The sequence below is a fragment of the Dioscorea cayenensis genome, chromosome 19 (assembly GCF_009730915.1).
Source record: "Dioscorea cayenensis subsp. rotundata cultivar TDr96_F1 chromosome 19, TDr96_F1_v2_PseudoChromosome.rev07_lg8_w22 25.fasta, whole genome shotgun sequence".
Classification (NCBI taxonomy): domain Eukaryota; kingdom Viridiplantae; phylum Streptophyta; class Magnoliopsida; order Dioscoreales; family Dioscoreaceae; genus Dioscorea; species Dioscorea cayenensis.
In genome coordinates, this window is record NC_052489.1 from 1,582,819 (window position 1) to 1,601,540 (window position 18,722).

At 34.6% G+C, this 18,722-nt stretch overlaps 2 protein-coding genes across 2 annotated transcripts; one reads left to right on the plus strand and one right to left on the minus strand.

Annotated features, from left to right (window-relative positions):
* Positions 1-1,355: 1,355 nt before the first annotated feature.
* Positions 1,356-6,860, minus strand: LOC120283775 (casein kinase II subunit alpha-like). The gene is made up of 10 exons (XM_039290509.1): positions 6,496-6,860; positions 6,238-6,367; positions 5,410-5,604; positions 4,465-4,622; positions 2,765-2,855; positions 2,628-2,693; positions 2,049-2,131; positions 1,898-1,961; positions 1,745-1,813; positions 1,356-1,635 (listed from the first exon to the last, which is right to left on the minus strand). The coding sequence occupies exons 1-10, from the start codon at positions 6,795-6,797 to the stop codon at positions 1,585-1,587; spliced, it is 1,209 nt and encodes a 402-aa protein (XP_039146443.1). The 5' UTR covers positions 6,798-6,860; the 3' UTR covers positions 1,356-1,584.
* An 8,359-nt stretch (positions 6,861-15,219) lies between these two features.
* On the plus strand, positions 15,220-16,283 carry LOC120283776 (LOB domain-containing protein 37-like). The gene is given in 3 exon segments (XM_039290510.1): positions 15,220-15,573; positions 15,661-15,911; positions 15,914-16,283. Coding segments are annotated over 3 exon segments (612 nt in total). The 5' UTR covers positions 15,220-15,389; the 3' UTR covers positions 16,091-16,283.
* The last annotated feature ends 2,439 nt before the right edge of the window (positions 16,284-18,722 follow it).

Below are 18,722 nucleotides of genomic sequence, written 5' to 3' on the forward strand. Positions count from 1 at the left end.
CTACAATAAGAAAATCAGTACTTCATTTTTTGATAAATTGAAGATCAAAGGGTTTGAATCTTATCACCTGCCCACATTTCTAAAAGCAAAGAATATATATTTATATATATATATAGCGGGTGATTAAGATCCACATAAAAGTAAATTAATTTGTGAAAGTTTGAAATCAGTCTGAAAGTAGCTGCATGCAAGTGGGTTATGTGACCATCAAGGAAGTGATTATATAGTTATTTTTTCTATGGATATGTTATGGTAGGAACCTACATTAACTCTTAAACTAAATATTCGGTGTTTTATAGGGATAATCAAGGTGGTTTCGTAGATTACCCTACCGCCTGCTGATTATTCCACCAATATTTTAACAAAATCTAATTACTATAAATAAATATAATTAACAGTTTTGTGAAAAAAAAATATAATATTGATGAACACACATCAGTGGTTTGAAATATATTTGCAAATTTTATTTGTTTAATTATCAATAATTCATCATTTCCTAAGAAACAATTGTCGAAATAGTATTTTTTTTTTTTACAAAATCGACAAGCGACCATTTTTCCTTTTTGTGTTCGATGAATGTGTAGCATAAATTAAAAAAATACTATTTATAAGTTATTAATCATACCGAATTTTTATTTTTCATATATATATAGCATTAATCCTCTACGCACATTTATATATTTGTAATCTGTGAACGTTGCTATGTGTCGGTGAATTTTAATCAAAATTAGATTAATCAAACCAATTAACACAAAATTAGCATATATATATATATATATATATACACACACACACATGAGAGTTGCCATTACATAGGTATTTATTAAACTGTGACTTTCTTACCTTCATGCTTATATCATGTAAACACAAGCGATGCTTATGTCATGCTTTTTTATCTTTCTCATGCAAATCTAATGCTTGCATGTACACATACAAACACTAAATCATTTAAGTGCGAATTTACGTGTCCACCCTCACTTTATAATTTTTGTATGTATACACGTGCAAAATACGCAAACGATATCCATTTTAATGCTTTTCTTTGTATATTGCTTGCATACAAATGTAAGGTTTAAGACTATTAGTAAATCATTTTAATAAAAGTGATCAAATTCATTTAATATATCTTTAATAAAAACTCATTTAAAAATCAAAGTTACTAAATTCATTTAAAAAAATTACGTAGATATGAATGTAAGGTTTAAGACTGAATAAATTAAACTCATACTATTTTCACCCAAAAAAAAAAAAAGAGGAAAAAAGCCTGGCTAATTAAACACCGTCAAAAGATCCAACAGAATAAATCAAACCGCTGCTGCGCCCACAGCCAATCGTTGCACCGGGATGATAAAAGATTAATAAAAGAAAAGGGACTGTTAAATAACTTCGGGTATGTTTCTAAATTTTAGTTCATGTGAAATACAAAAGCAAAGCAAAGGAAAGACAAGAAGAAAGCAATACACACACACACCACCCACATAATAATAATAATAGACACATTTTAATGGTAAAAATCCCGGAAACCAAACACCAAATAGACTGCACGCAAATGGAATGATGCATATATATCTCTAATACACAGCTTTAGCTCCTGCTGCTTTCAGCATTTCTCACTGGATTGAAGTATGGATGGGCCTACGCAGTCATCCAAACAACAATTAGTTGCAATATCCAAACCAGTTAAATCGTAATGCCGCAGAATTAACATGCACTGGAGAACTAGTAGAAGCAACAATGTACGTACCATGGCTTCTTTTGCGGTTGGCCTCTCCTGGTGATCGTACCGAAGCAACTTGTCCAAGAAGTCGATCGCCTGCAAAGAGAAGGGACGGTTACACTGACTATACAATCAACTTTAAACTTTAACTATGGTAAATCAAAACAAGAACAAATTCACCTCAGGAACAGCCAGATGCAGATTCTCAGCATTTACAAACTTTGTCCATGGCTTCCTGCTATGCCTGCGAGATGGCAACATTATGTAATGTCAATGGAAAATTCAATATGAATGGATGGATTAGAGGTAATCATCAGCAGTGTACAAAAACCTCCCAACAAGAGCCTCCAGATTTGGGTCAAGCTCTAGACGATACTTATTCAAATAAGCATTCAGCTCATCGGTTCCAAGCACCTAAAGCATATATGAACAGTTAGTATGGAAAACATTGTGCACTTAAAAAAGGAAAGGTAAACATGTCGATTTAATAGTGACCAAGACCATAAATAAATGTTGATATGCATGAATACCATCTTTTGGTGGTGATGCAATCCAAACAATAAGCGCTAACAGTTGCAACTAAACCTTCTGCTCTACACCCAAGTTATCAAATAACAAAAAATAAAAATAAAGACGCTAAACCGCCCAAACTTTTAGGTATAACCAATGGCAGGAAATCGGTTGAAACTCAATCTTACAATGGAGTAGGAACAAAGCAGGTGTTGTATTCATAAATAGATCAATAAAAGCCCACCAGATTGATTAATTAGAAAGTGAAAAAAAAAATTCCATCACTACTTCAAGATACATACAAGAAGGATATGAATGCCCCCACATAAATATTGGAAACTTTCATGCAAAGAATACAGTCACATAAATTGGTAAAGTATAAACCTTGTATAGACCTTACCTTTGCAATTTTTACCAACTGATCATAATTATCATGCCCATAAAAAAAAGGCTCCTTACGGAATATCTGCCAACAAGACAATATTAGAAAACAAACTTACATTGAAATCAATAAATGCAAATATTAAACAGTCTTACCATCCCAGCAAACATGCAACCTAAGCTCCATAGGTCCAAAGAATAATCATAATCTTGCAAATCAACAAGTAGTTCTGGACCCTTAAAGTACCTGAAGATGGAAATTTAATATACTTTGGTGATAAACAAATGCACGCACAATAGGCGAAAACTTGCGCAATTTAACTTAAACAATGCAATACATTTAAGTAAAGGCCATCAGTAAATTTTTTGACAGCGGGAAGCAAGACTATACAGGTGGTGAGCTGGGAAAGAAAGAGGATTCCGACCTTATGCCCTTAAACCCTTAAAACCATTTTTGTGCTTCCAGTATCTCTGATCAGAACAAGAAATGGAATTTGCAAAGCTGGTAGCACGACCAAAAAGAAACAGGAGAACCAAAAAAAAAACAAAGGAACAATCGATAATATCACAACTTTGAACTCCTGAGTGGTGTCTCCAATCAAAACTCCTAAGACCAACCCCAACCTTTGCTAGAATATAACAAGATAATACTTATGAATAGTATGATCGTTGCATCATACTATCACATTTCCTCAGTCTTTGTGATAATATCACCTTTGTCATTTGATCCAATAGCATTCAATTAAATATGAACAGATTTGAGTATGCCATATAAATCAGTTGATATGTTCAGATATGGCCATTAGCTTGGCACTATGCACTAGCTCAGTCTTGCTTTTGCGACTCTAAATGCCAAATAAAAAACATCAAATGAATCGACTTCCTAATCAAGTACCCCAAAAAAAAAAATAAATAAATAAATAAATAAATAAAATAAAATCTTAACACCTCAATCAAATTATAAAGTCTCAATATAAACATCAAGTACTTGAACAAAATGGAGGTATAATATTACCTCAAGTGGTCCAAAAATCATATGCAATCAGAGAATCAGTAGGACATAAGGCTTGGATCATGCTAATTATCATGAATTTATCTATGTCAGATGAGTAATGCATGAAATTTACAGTAGCATTTCTTAACCTCAGGTGCTCACATATTCAATGTTCAATGTTATTTCAGGGCATGCTTCATCATTTGGATGAGTAATGCATGAAACTTACAGCAGCATTTCTAAACCTCAGGAGTTCACATATTCAATGCTCTATGTTATATCAGGGCATGCTTCATCATTTTGAATTTGTAAGCAAAACTTTTACATTGAATTGACTAAACTCAAACTTAATTAATACTGATCACATTAAATATTTTAAAATTAAAAATTTTCTTGTCCAATTAATGACGGTTGTCATCAATATTTTGTCAAAAAAAATTACTAAACATACTTATTTAAATAATTAAATCTTATAAGAAAAAGGTCGGTGGGGTAACCTTGGGGATTGGGATGTTTGGTAGGAGCCTTGGGGGTACCACCTTGGGGATTGGGATGTTTAGAAGGAGCCTTGGGGGTACCAGGAGGAAAACCCACAACCAAGATAGCATAGACATAAAAGGCTAAACCTAACATCCAATCATAGTGAAATCAGAGCACTGTATGCTCAAAAAGAAAGTTAACTAGTTAACCGAAAAACATGGAATGACTAAGCTTATAATTATATATCAAGTGAGGCTATTACTTAAGCAGTATGTCAAGCACTATTAAATCAAACATTGCAAGTCACACACACAAAAGAAGAAGAAGAAACAAAATATAATGCATTAACAATCTACTCTTACGCAACATATACAAGACAGACCTTGAAGCAACACGAACATTGTACTCTTTTCCTGGATGATAGAACTCTGCTAAACCCCAATCAATCAAGCGAAGTTTTCGCTGCTCATGATCAATCATAACATTGTGAGGCTTCACATCTCGATGCATGATTCCTTGAGAATGGCAATAGTCTAGTGCCTGCAAAAAGATCAGCAAGTTTAAATATATCTATTTATCATAAAATCAGTCCTTCTCACAAAGTATTGGCACTACTTTTCTAATCCTACAATTTTTTTAGATCGACCATTCATATAAGAGAATTGAACAAAAAAGCTTATAATTATTCCGGCACAGGTTTTCTTAGTGTACATGTACAACCGATTCTTTAATACAAAGTTGCCTAATTAACCGAATCATCAGGCATGCACTTGACAAATACCTGTGACATGTATGCAATTCAGCGGTCTGGTGCATGCACTCTAATGACATTGTATATTCAAATTAAAGGAAAGTCTATTTCCAAGGGACTATGCTTATTGCATGTCATTTTTTGAAGGGCCAAATTATGATTTCAGTTTACATCACAACACTTTAAGTTTGTGAAACAAACTGAACTACACTGCTTTAGAAGCAGAACTAAGCCTTGGCAATTTACTGCATAATTAGACACCATTTCCATAAAAAAATAGATCCTGTCAAAACCTATACTCTTTTAAGTATCAGAATCAAGAGAGCTACTTACAAAACAATCAAGCAAAACTCCATGGCAACAACTACTAAACTATAGCACAATAGAGACTATGGTTGTACACAAGCTTGAAAAAAGGAAACTAGCTTCACCAATGTGCGGCTCAAGCACCCACTTGACTCTAATTTATAATAGCACTAAAATTTAAAAAAATAATAAACAACAATATCAAGTATGTTAATTCTCATCCTCATTCCTCAGAATAATAACAATTCCTTGATGGCAACAGAAACTCACCTTTAACAATTCATAGATGTAGTATCTGGTGTCATAGTCTGATAGGGTGGGATAGAGAACTTTAAAATCTGTATTGTTGACATACTCAAATATTAGACTAGGAGTCTTTGACTGCTGATCCCTGACAATATCAAGCAACTTTATGATGTTTGGCCCCCCACATAGGTTCTGCAATATCTTGATTTCCCTCTTAATCTGCATTACTTATAAATCTTATCAGGAATGATATCACCAACAAGTGAAACACAAGAAAGAACAAAAACAATTGCAAAAAACAACTTCAAGTAATTCCACAAAAACATGGCCACAATTGAAACCCAAGAACTTGCAAAAGTAAACTAAGCAACTCTAAGCAAAGAAATAAAAAGCAAATGAAGATACATCAGAACCTCTTCTGATATAAAATACATAGAAGACAAGATAGTAGATCAGTATACAATGCAAAAGCCTCACTCAAGATCTTAGGGTGATGTACCCAAGGTTTTGGTTTCAATTTCTGCCACTCATATGCAATAAATAAAAAGGGATAGGCCTTTCAGACAAGGTTTTTGCCACACAAAATAGAGCGTCATTATGAACAAATTATACATTGAAAACAACTAACACTAAAATACAAGACAATTTGTCATGAAGCAAACAATAAGGCATGAGAGAGACAAGCTACAAACTATTAAAACAACGAATACACATAAAATGCATGATAATCAAACCCTCATTCTCTATTCATTTAGTGTTTTCATTAATTCCAACTTCCAGGGTTCCAAATCCAAAGAATCAAAGGAAGGAAAGATGGAAATTATCACAATTAACACGTAATGCAATGCAAACCTTCTTCTTCTTGACAGGCTTGAGGATCTTGATAATGCAACGCTCGTTATTGGAGGAGTGAACCCCCTCAAACACCTCGCTGTACTTACCCCTCCCCACCTTCCTCACCACCTCATAATCATCCTGCTCCCTGCCACAATTCAAGCAAAACCCCATCTAAAATTAAACCAAAAACCGCACCGAAACCCTAACCCTAGGAGTACGAAAATTCAAGATCAAGAACAAAATCACAAATCAAGATCAGGGTAAGAGACCAACCCCCATTGTACGGTGAGGGACTCATAGTCCCAGTAGTCCTTAGGTCGAAGGACGTTGATGTCAGAGTGAGTCCGGGCCTTGGAGGCGGCGCCAGGCCGGCGGATGGCCTTCCCGATCTTCTGCGCCAGAGCTGCGTTGATGGTGCTCGTAGGCTTCTGCGGCGGCGGCGGCGGTGGCGACCGATGGTCTGGGCGCGCAAGCGGCGCCGCTGCAGCGGAAGCGAAGACCCGGAGAGGAACGAGAAAAGAGGAAGAAAGAAGGCAGCGATGATGAGATATGGAACGAAGGGGCCCTAAGGCCATGACATAGTGAGAGAGAGAAAGAGAAAAGGGTTAGGGCGGCGAGAAGTAATATCCGGGCCTGGCCTTGAAACACACGGAAAAGAAACGGAAAAAAAAAAAAGGGGAAAATTATTAAAGGACAGATACAATGACAAACAAATTTATTATATTCTTCTTTGTTATTATTTAAAGCCTTTTTTTTTAATATATAACTTATTAAATTGAGATCAATTAGATATTTATTAAGGTGAAAATTTAAATTTAAATCAAAAGTTAGCAGCAATGATTGAGAGGATAAGACATTGCATGCCATTTACGCAGTTTGAGTTTCAATTCATAAATCATGGTTCTAATCAGTTATGTGAGGGAACTAGTAATCAAAATGAAATGATAATTTTAACAATAAAAATAATATAGTCTCGTTTGAATGTATTTATAAATACAGTGATTTTTAATTATAATATAATCTGTAAATATTTGGAATTTAAAACTACAATAAAACTAAATTTTTCATGTCCGTATATCTCAAAAGCATTTGAAAATGCACCAATAAAATAAAATCCCTTCAAACAAACACTATCTATCTATGTGATCTTTAGTTGTTCTTTATTAGCCATTTTCACATTGCTCATCAAATTAACTAAAAATTTAACTAATTTTTTTTTTCAGGAAAGGCAGTTGTGAAAATATACCTACTTAAACGATAAAAAATAAATAAAACATGTCCTAAGATATATAGTATAAAAATGGTTAGACTACAACAATACATACAACCAAACATTCCTAGTCACTCAGACAAGGACTTGTGTCCTTTATAATACCAGTGGGCCATGCATATTGACTAATCTGACGGCCTTCTTGATCAATCACAAATTACTTGCAAAACAAGGGAGACATAACCATCTGATGCCAAATTTATCATTCTACAAAAAGGGTACAAATAAAATACTCAATGTTATTTGGACATGGTTCATGACCAAGTCTTGTCTGTATAATAGACTTGGGATGCAGTGTTGTACATCTCTGAGAAGGAGAAATTGTTATAAACTTGGGATTTTTAGTTCTACTCAAACAGAATTACTTAGAGCACTAGAAAAACAAGCATAAATGACAAATATAAGAAGGGAAAGGGGATTGAATCAAAAGAAGGTCTACTCATTCAGAATTTGAGAAGCATGTGGATAAGGGTTAAGGAGGTGAACTAAGCCACCTAATCCTAAATTAAAAGCCAAATGCTCTTTTAGAAAGATTGACTTTTTCATCCCATATGTTTGCATTAAATAATATTAATCATGTTTAATAAGCTAATCTCAATGAGTTGAATGCACAAACTCTCAATGTCATCTGCAAGATTAATTCTTGTCCATTCTTATCTCTATCTCAGTAGTAACTCGGATTAGTTCTCTTTTCAGCCTATTTGCATCAAGGGTTAGGGTTTTAATCATGTTTGTTTTAGTGCAGTCATTGTATTTGAGGTATCTGTGCTACTTCAAATTTAAAGAATAGATAAATGTTAAGTTGAAGCTATCAAGACTTGTTTGGAAGATGCTTGAATTTGATGTTGATTGGTATAGGTTATGATGTGGCCTAATTGTACATCCAATAATATAACTTATACTAGGATTGAGGGAAAATTGAAGGAACTAGAAGAAAAATAGGAAAGAAATTGTTTACTGTGATTATTCTAAGCGTATTTGGGCATTTTATTCCCAGGCTTTAGATTTAAATTCTTCACCTCAATCAATTACTCTACTGTGGAACACTTGGCTACCAACTCTCACCTATGAGCACCGTATCCTCTGGGACCTTATCTCCCGTGCAATCTTGTGGAACATTTGGATTGAACGAAATACACGTATTTTTCACTTGAATGCGTTACCGCCTTACAACATTATGTTTAAAAAGTGCTAATATGCTTCTCTCTTGGTTCTCAGCAGTACCGATAGCCACCACCAATCTCTCAATGAAAGCTTCTCGGGAAGATCGTCACCACTCAACTTCCTCGGCACTAGAGGCCCAAATCCCTGCTGGAGACTCGACCCCTAATCGTCGCTTTCGGGAGTAGTTGCTCCCGATGTCTTCTAGGAAGGCTCGAGATGCTGGGACGGTGTCTTCCGCCTACTTAGATTTTTCTCCCCGTCTCTTTACTTCCTTTTGTTGTTTTCTGTTTCTCCTCATCCCTGGTGAGAGGAGTTTCCTACTTTGTACTGTCTTTTCCTATTTAATAAATATGTGGTTTATCCACATTTATTTCAAAAATTGTTTACTTGATGAATTAAATGGATAAGAAACAAGTCTTGAAATGATGAACATAAGTACATAGTTTTGATTGAGATTGATCATTGAGAGATGGGCAAAATGGACTTACATCTCTACAACTTTGACAAGAGTGCTTGATTGGCATTTGCTCAACATAGAACCCAACACTTACTCTTTGTTGTAATTTCATTTCATGAAAACTTAGAATGCCTTGCAAGTGACCAAGATAAAGTGCATGTTGAGCTTTGCCATTGAATTCATGTTCTAAATGACTTCCAACTGTGAAAAATGAAAGCCGTATATAATGTATCTTCTTTCAATCACAAAATATATTTCTAGTGAAATTTCCAGGGTTTTATCAAGACAATCGAACTAATCAAATAGATAGGTCCATCCAAAATCCATAGTTGGTTCTGATCACAAATAGTGCAAGTTTGATCCCTAAACAACATGGAAATATGCATTTTAATCATCTAATGGATTATTTTAGTTTTAATTAAGATTTCGGGGAAGGCCAAAATAAACATATTTGCGCTATTCAAGTACAAGCATGAACATATATGTGTAATTTTTTTGCCTCTAACAACTTAGAGATCAAAATGGAAATTTATGCAGGCAAGAATAAAGAAACAAAATGTCATCTTTTATGTGAGGATAAAAATGAACATTCAGACACAGTTCAAAGACATATTGTGGACTTCCATCATCAATTAATTCACGATGTATGAACTTATGAATGTGGACATCTAGTCTAGGACATTATGAAATTCGTTTTGCAGTCCATAAAGGCATAAACTCTTCACTGTGTTTTATAAGGAATGGAATTGTTTAAGTAGTCAAGAGCTATTTTCCTATCGCCATCTTTCATTTTCTATGGTTCTCTGTTGCTTAATATTTGCAAGATTTTGTATTGGTTTGACAGATTGCCATGCATACCCTGTGCATATCAAAACAAGCCACACACACCTGTGGATAAAAAACTCCACAGATAAGAAGACAAACACACAACAATGTTTGGATAGATTTATTAAAAATTACTTCTTTATGAATCTGTTAAAAGCTTGATTTTTTTATTTGATGTTGTTTTCCTTTTGAAATTAAGGCTACATGTTCTATTGAAGTACATCCTAGATCCTTGGTAATTAAAGCCATTTCCTTAATACTTGAGCCACACTCTACGATCTTGCTTCAATTCTCTTTTAAATGTTATCTTGTCTCCAATTTCTTGAAACTTTACATAGGTTTCTAGGTTGCATTTTTATATGGCTACAACATTATTTATCTCGCTCACCGCATTGCACAGGTGAAGTTTCAGCTGTATTCTAAAATAGAGCAAGAACATATATGTTGCTTTCTGATCTACAACGTCCATGCTCAAACTTGTCTCCTTGGTTTAGAAGAACCATAATGTAAGAGTTTGAACAATATAGACAGGTAATATTGTTTCTAAACCATAATAAAATTTGGATTCAGGGATTACTGGCAAGTTGAGCAAATTAAGTTCTCATGGAGCAGGAATTTGATATGTTTGAGATGAGAACTAGCAGCTATTCTTCCAATAAGCTACACTATGACTTGATTCTAATTCTGTATCTAATAACTCATCTATGTACAAAGTCACTTAAGGATGCCAAATGTCAATGATTGCATGCAGGATGGCCAACTACAAAAGAACAACTTCTCTAAGTTTATATCCATAACTGACTAGCTATTCTCTGTAATCTCCTAGAGACTTTACAATGGCATTTGAAATCAATAAGTTCAAAACCACCACAATCACTCTCCAAGTGCAATTACTTAAAACAAAAAATTTCTTTCTTTAGTTTTTAAGTTATCAAATTTAGATAACTTTTTAATCAAGTCAGGACTTCTTAGAGATAAGATCATATATATATATATATATATATATAGGCGCTAAGCTCATTGTCATGGAAGAATGGCTCAAACTTTAATTAATGTACCTAGGTTGGACCCAGCACCTAAACATGCTCCTGAAACAAAGCATTCAGTGGAATATGCCAGGTTGGGCTCCAGCTGAAACGTAATTCTCTTTACAGGCCTATATATATGCTTCACAATCACAAATAGACCCACAGTTCCATGAGGAACACAAACTTCTAACATGAGGACGAACATGGTACGTCAATCTTTCAGACTTGCTGACTAGATTATAGTACAGTTTATGTCCTGCATTATTTACAAAATCTGAACTCTTCTTTTCCTTCAAGGACACTTCATTGATGCACAGTTTGCAGGCAGGTTCTCAGAGAGGTTGGCAACAATGATCAAATTTTTCAAGCTGTACTGCTAGATTTAGACATATACATTGAATCTAAAGAAAGAAGGTTTTTGTTTTAATATTTTGTTTAATTTTTTTTTTCTTGAAATGTCTTGTCAAAGTTCTAAACCATTCAAAATTGGTTAGCTAGAGTTCGGCGTAAAACGCACACACACATCGTGGGGTTTCAGGACAAAAGGTTTATAAAATTAATAGCAAGTGGACTAGTGAGAGACTTGCAGCAGGGCCATTCAAACTCATGGGCAATATTGGCCGTAAGAACCATTAGTTGGACCATCCTCGAGTGCCCACCGTTTGCCTGGGACCATCCTAATTGGCACACTTAATAAAAGTAAGATTAGAAACTGGAAGTTGTTTTATTCTCTTTTGTATTTGATTAGGTTTGTACATTCCATCCATTCAGTTAACTAGAGTCTCAAATATTATAAAACACCTATATCTCATGATTTTAAATTTTTAAAAATTTTGCAAAATAAAATGATAATAAATTAAAATTAAAGCTAAAATTTGTCATATAAATTGTAGAATTTTCATAATTGCACAACTATGTAATTTTTAATATTTGATAAAAGGGCATAACTATATACCTATCTGTCCACCAACCAAAGAGAGAGAGAGAGAGAGAGGGGGGAGGTGACCCTAACCTAATGCTATATAATTAAAGGAAGAAAGAGAGGAGATACAAAAACTTAAGGAAAGAAAGAAGATGATGATATACGACACAAGTACTAATGAGGTTGATTCTTTGCAGGTCCACTTGCAAAAGAATATCTGCTTGCTTTCTCAAGCGGCCACGAGTTTTGTCGATCGGATCTCTTTAAACGAGGGCCCACCACCAACCATTAGGGTCACTGGTCAAGATCCCTGGATAGGGACACCGCCCCTAGAGGTTTTTAGTTTGCGGTGTAACTGTCCATGTCGTAGAGCCACATCAGGTAGCCGGGTTTGGAGGAGATGGTGATCCCACCTGGTGGGGATCCCATTCACCCGTTCACATCCATCATTGATAAAACACTAATAAACAGTGTGTATCACCAAGCTAAAAGGATTCCCAATCCCTCAACTTGCTTCACGGAATATATATCATTGTCCTCATGCCATTTGATAGGTCACCTTTGTTGTTTGTATATAGATATATGAAATTTGTTTTTATGTCCCTATAAAATTTGGTAATTATTAGTCTTTTTTTATTATTATTATAAATGTCATATTTGTTATGGAGAAAAATATATATTTATATCAATGCCATCTAAACCTTCAATGTATAAACTCAGGACATCTTAACTCTTTGAATTTGCACTAAGATGAAGATGAGCCTTTCAGGATTTGTTATTTGATAATTAACTAATTTCATCCAGACACACAAAATACATATAAACACATACAACATGTCAAGACTGATAACTGAAAACTTTAGTATCTATGTAGAGGTCAAACTGACACTGCCTCAAGTTAGGAACAAATTCATACCTTCCCTTTCATATCTTCTCTTTCCTATCTCAAAAAATAAAAGATGCAAGACGGTATTTTGTTTTTGAAAATTTTTTAATTGACTTAATGCCAAAAAACCAAATGTATAAAGAAATAAAATTGATACTTAACAATAAACATATTTTTTAAAAATTTATTTACATAAAAAAATAATTATTTATTTTACTCCTATAATAAAAAAATTATCACCATTAAATGACTAGTGATTAAAGTATTTAACTTTTTATATAAAAGGTCTAGGATTCAACTCTATTTCAATGCAAGATCACTGTAAAATAATATATACATAATTATGAAATTACAACAATTATGATAGGTTAAAGATCTCTTTAAAAATTTATCAGGGTGCAAAGTTAACATGCGGAATAATGAAAACTTGCTATGTACACCATACATGATATATCAATAACTATAACCTTATAATAATAAATCTACTAGACTACTACTATGCATAAATAAGTTCAACTTTCTCTATCCAAAAATACCCACGTTTTTATAGGGCCAAACAACAACTAAACTATATATATTTTCTGATTGCATGAGAGGAACTTACCAATAGTTGAATTGAAATGAGAAAACGGGTTCTGAAATCTTAACAGAGAGTGATGGTGAAACACTATAGTCAGCAAAAATGGATTTGTGTGAAAAGGGAGCCATGTGAAGTTGCGAGGAAGGTGCCGGTGAACAAGTCTGCTGCCGGTTTCTAAGCATCTTTGACGGTGACCATTTTGCATGGCTTTTTAAAATATTTCAAACTTTTCCTAGGTAGTTTCTTTCTGGTGGTTTCCGTATAATCATACCCACGCCATTCTTTTGAACAAGTCATGAAGCCAGTCTGTGTCTGCGTCGCAGCATTTACGCTTAGTTGTTGAAATTTGTGAAAAAGAGCTTCACTATGACCAAGAGGCGAAGTTTGTAGCAAGTGTTTGACTGGTGTAAAAGTTAGTATTAAAATAAAGATGACACACTAGACTCTGACTCATGATACAAATGTGAAAATGATGGGGAACTTCTTTAATTTAATCTAAGACGGGCTGTAGGGTTTAAAAATTTGAAAGTCTCAGTATTAGTAGCACTCCCTCTGAGGGAGATGTTAGTTATACACAAACAGATAAAAATACTTGCCATTGAACTATTCTTAACAATTGCTGAACAATTAAACTATACCACTTTTAATATTTTCTTTTTTAGTTCACTATTTCATCTGTCTGAACTTCTCCTAAAAATTATGAATAAGGAAATTTGAGTGCAAACCTTTATGCATTAAAATTCTTCTACATTTCCCTGCTTTCCTTGTAGAAATTACCTAAAAAATTTTCCTTAAAGCAAGGAATAGTTCACTCGCCGTGTTAAATCTCTCATGTAAATTGTTACTTCAACATAATCCTAACAATATTGCCTAATAAGATGTCTAAGTGACTATTTATCTTTGGTATAAATTTACTCCAAATTATTAAAAAAACCCTATTATACCATATATTGATATATATAGATAAACAAATAACTTTGCGATTGATGACCTATAATATATATCACTAACACAATCACATAATGGTAGTGTCATTGTCTTTTGTACGAAAAAAATTGTAGATTCGACTCTTTTCTATGGTTGAAAATTTTGTGTGTGATTGACAATGACAACGGTGGTTTTTCCATATTTTCAAGAAAAAAAAAAGGAAAAAAAAAACTATAATACATATCAAAACAATCAATCAGGGAGTTGAGGTGTAACTCTTCATTAGTACTTCACTTTATCTCAATTTCTCCATTCCATTCTATTTTTTCAACCAGTCCTCCCAATACCAACTTTTTCCACATCCTTAATTTTGTTTTGATAATTATAATATTTCATAAAAAGTCCAAATCAAACCATCAATTCTAATCTTTTAAATTAAAAGGAAGCCACAAACATATTCTCTACTTCATCCCTTATAAATATTAGGTAGGTAACCCATCCAAGTCACCAAAGTGTGTATTTTTTTAGTAGTATCACATTTCCAAATTATTCTCTTTTCTCCAACCAAAAACAAAGTAACATTGAACTTCCTCACATCCATTTTTAATTAATTCAAACTATATAAGGGAGGGTGTTTTCCGCAAAATAAACCTAAGCTAATAATAAATAAGCTTAAACACTTTGTCCGGACGCATCATCCATTATTAGAGTGCCAAAGTGGGGTTCGTGTGGTGCGAAAAGAGCGTGCGAGAGGTCGAGAGACCGACCAGCCGCGGAAACACGGAGCCGCCCCACACCCCGCACCCCAGGACCTTGGAACTTCTCCACTCCCTAACCCCACGTCCCACTCCCCAAGACCTCCCCCCTTAACCCTTGGGTTAATTTAACCCTACCCTCTGGTCACTTCCTAACCCATATAATACCACCACCCCTCCCCACTTCTCCCCTTCCCATCTCCCCCTTTCTCTTTCTTGCATCCCAAGCAAACCATTTTTCAAACTAATTTAATAATTCCAAAAATTCCAAGGAAAAAAAAAAATTAGAGGCATCGGAGCCGTACCTTGGCTAAGATTGCAGCACGATCGGACGGTTGAGAGTGGATGAGACGATGAGCTGCAACGGGTGCCGGGTCTTGCGCAAGGGTTGCAGCGAGGCTTGCCTTCTTCGCCCTTGCCTTCAATGGATCGATGGCGCTGAAGCTCAAGGCCACGCCACCGTCTTCGTCGCCAAGTTCTTCGGCCGCGCTGGTCTCATGTCCTTCATCTCCGCCGTCCCTGCCCCCCAACGCCCTGGTAACAATCACCAAATCCTTAGCTATTCGCAGAGCGTAATCATCATGGATTTCAATCTAACTCACCGATCGTGTTTCCTTTTTGCAGCGTTGTTCCAGTCGTTGCTCTACGAGGCGTGCGGGAGGACGGTGAACCCGGTGAGCGGCGCAGTAGGGTTACTATGGAGTGGGAATTGGCATCTCTGCCAGGCCGCTGTTGAAACCGTGCTGCGCGGTGGGGTACCACGCCCGATCCTCGATCTCGATCCCCCTGCGACCCCTGGTAGCGACACCGATCAGCTGTACGCAAACCCAGAGCTTGTCATCTCCGAAAGCGGAGACGAACGGAAGGGTTAGGGTTAGGGTTACCAGAAGGGAGATCGCGTGCGGCGTGCGATCTGGACCTTTGCCTGACGACAACGATGGTGTCGGAGAGGAAGAGGCCGGCGACACCGTCGATGAACTCTGAGGGATCCGTGACGACGAGCTCCGAGAGCGGCGAACGTGGCCGCCCTAGTCTTCTGAATCTCTTCGTCTGAGCTCTTGGTTTCGTTTTTCTCCCGGCGAATTCTTATGGTGTCGCACGCGGAGGCGGTTAAGTGCGTCTTGGGTGTAAATTCGGGTCACTTTTTGCGGTGACAATTTTCCATCCGTATTATAATTGGATTTTATTAAGTTTTTTTTTTTTCTTTTTTTCTTTTTAATTAAAATGAAATTACCGGCTTGGGTTCCCGTTTGGTTTGGGACGGCGATGAGATTCCGGTGAGCTTAAGAATATATATATATATATTTATATAATGTAATTTTATGTTTTCTTTAATAAAATTAAATAAGGTTAATATAATTTTTTTTAAGTGAAATAATAAATTTATAATTAAGTCTTTTTACTAGGAGACCCAGCGTTGCGCCCGCTTCTTTAAGTGCATGCGGTGTGGCTTTGGAGTTACTAGCTTGCGACACGTGTAAGTAAATAATGGATTTTTAATATTAAAGAAATTGCTCGTAGTTATCCGAACTATTGAGAGAAGCGGAGTTATTATATATATATTTATTTATTGACATATTTTTTATTGTTTTGCCGAAAAAAAGTCGGTGGAACTTGTTTGGCGCGTTGTTTAGGAGGCAGACCGGTGTGATTTCAGCCGGTCGTTTCGGCTTAAGCCCGGCCCGAAATTTTTGTTTACCTTTCCTAAATGCTATAGCTTCTCTATATATATATATATATATATATATGATGACAAAAGAGTTAAAACAGGATAAATTCATCTCTAAATAAATTGAATTCCAATTATAAAATTAATGTATCAGTTCAAAAACTATCCATTTTGGTTGTATTCTCCCACCTTATAAAGTTTCAATAAATAATTATATAATTATCATTATAAAAATCATATATTATAGAAATTATTTTTTTTTTTAAAATAAAAAAAGAAATTGATACTAAATACTTCTTTAACTTAAAAAAATCCATACATTAAATTCTATCCAACTCCATATTAGTGCTATCATCCCCTCAATTAACTTTGATAAAAAAATATACATTAATTATTTGACCAATGTATTTATTTAGTAGATATTCAAATTTTATTAAGAAAAGCGAATTTGTATCCCAGTTTATATAAAAAATCAAAGTATATATATATATTAAACTAATAACTCATTAGCCACACATGTCATTAAGTTGTCCATATTTCATAATCGATATTAACTCCAATAAATAAATAAAATAAAATTATATCTACATATATATATATAGAGAGAGAGAGAGAGCTATATGATTTTTTTTTTTAAAAAAAAATTAATATGAAAAACTCTTAAGGTATCAATCAGTGTGAGATATCAAGTTGATGGGGATGGGTTTCGGGCTTATCAGATTGAAAAAAAGCCCATTGGAGAGATAAGGAGAGAATACCAAAGACGTCTCTGGTGAAAAGGAAAGAGAGAGTGGGGCCCAGTAAGGGAGAAGGTTGTGGGGGCCCTAGGCCCTAGGGGTGGGTGCAATGCAAGTTGGAGGGATGGGAGAGAGAGGAGACGTCACTAAAAGCAGTGTGGGTTTGGACTTTTAGGTGGTGTTGATATGGGCCCCACTCATATTTAAAAGGGTGGGATGTGGTGGTGCTGTTTTTGGGTTCTAGTTGAAAGAGGTCAGCGTCTGTGTGTGTGTGTCTGTGGGATGTTGATAGTCTCTTTCTAGGGCTCTATTATTTCACCTATTTATAGCCACATATTTGGGTTTCTTAAACTCATTTTAAGGCTCTAATTTTTGTATATGGGAATATTAATATATAGCCGGTCCATTTCATATTTATTATTATTTTTTAAACTTAACATATATTTTTCTTTAATTTATTTGAGTGACTTTAAACTAATTTTATTTAATTAATTTGTATTTTTTTAAATTTATTTGATTTATTTTTAAAAAAATCTGCTTATTCCTAATTTCTTATAAATTATTATTCTTTTTAAAATGGCATCATTCATATATATATATATATTAGAATTATTTGTTGTATTTTTTAAAATTTTTTTTGGTATATTTATTTATTAATAACTTCGTTTTTTTCTTCAACCGCGGGGAGCCGGGGAAGAGAGAAGAATGATGGAGTGTAACTCAAGTGTATGCGTGGGGCCCACCACTCCAAATAAAGCCCCTTATTCTCTGCGGGTCGCCGCGTTTCATTGGTGGGCCCGGCCCAACACTTGGCCACCAATGCCCAATTGGGTACCTCCCTTTCTTTCTCTATTTAATATCCAAGAAAGGGGTTTGTTCACGTTCAATGCCTTTCTTTTAACTTTTTTAAGTCATCGATTTTATTTTATTTTAGATAATTTAGGGCTATGTTTATTATTAGATTGGAGTGTTAAATGGTTTGAGTGAGAGGGTTATTGTCAAAATAAAAAAAAATTAATAAATTTGTTTCATTTTAAGAGATATTCTGGGTAATTCATTAAGTATTTTATATATGTTTGAAGTTTTTGAGAAAGTTAATATTACAATAAAAATTATTGTATATGATATTTTTTTTATTGGCACATATTTACAATTCAAATTATATAACTTTGTTAGAAAAACAAAACATTATTTATTTATGAATCAGTGTATCAAATACTTTTTGTAAAATTTTTATTCCATGCCCATTAAAGAATATCAATTTTTTATTTAAATTTCAT

Coding starts and splice junctions, on each gene's coding strand:
- LOC120283775 (XM_039290509.1), bottom strand. CDS start 6,797: ATGGCCTTAGGGCCCCTTCGTTCCATATCTCATCATCGCTGCCTTCTT. Junction 5,605..6,237: donor AGCCTGTCAAGAAGAAGAAG/GTTTGCATTGCA, acceptor TAAGTAATGCAG/ATTAAGAGGGAAATCAAGAT. Junction 1,962..2,048: donor CTGGAGGCTCTTGTTGGGAG/GTTTTTGTACAC, acceptor GCCATCTCGCAG/GCATAGCAGGAAGCCATGGA.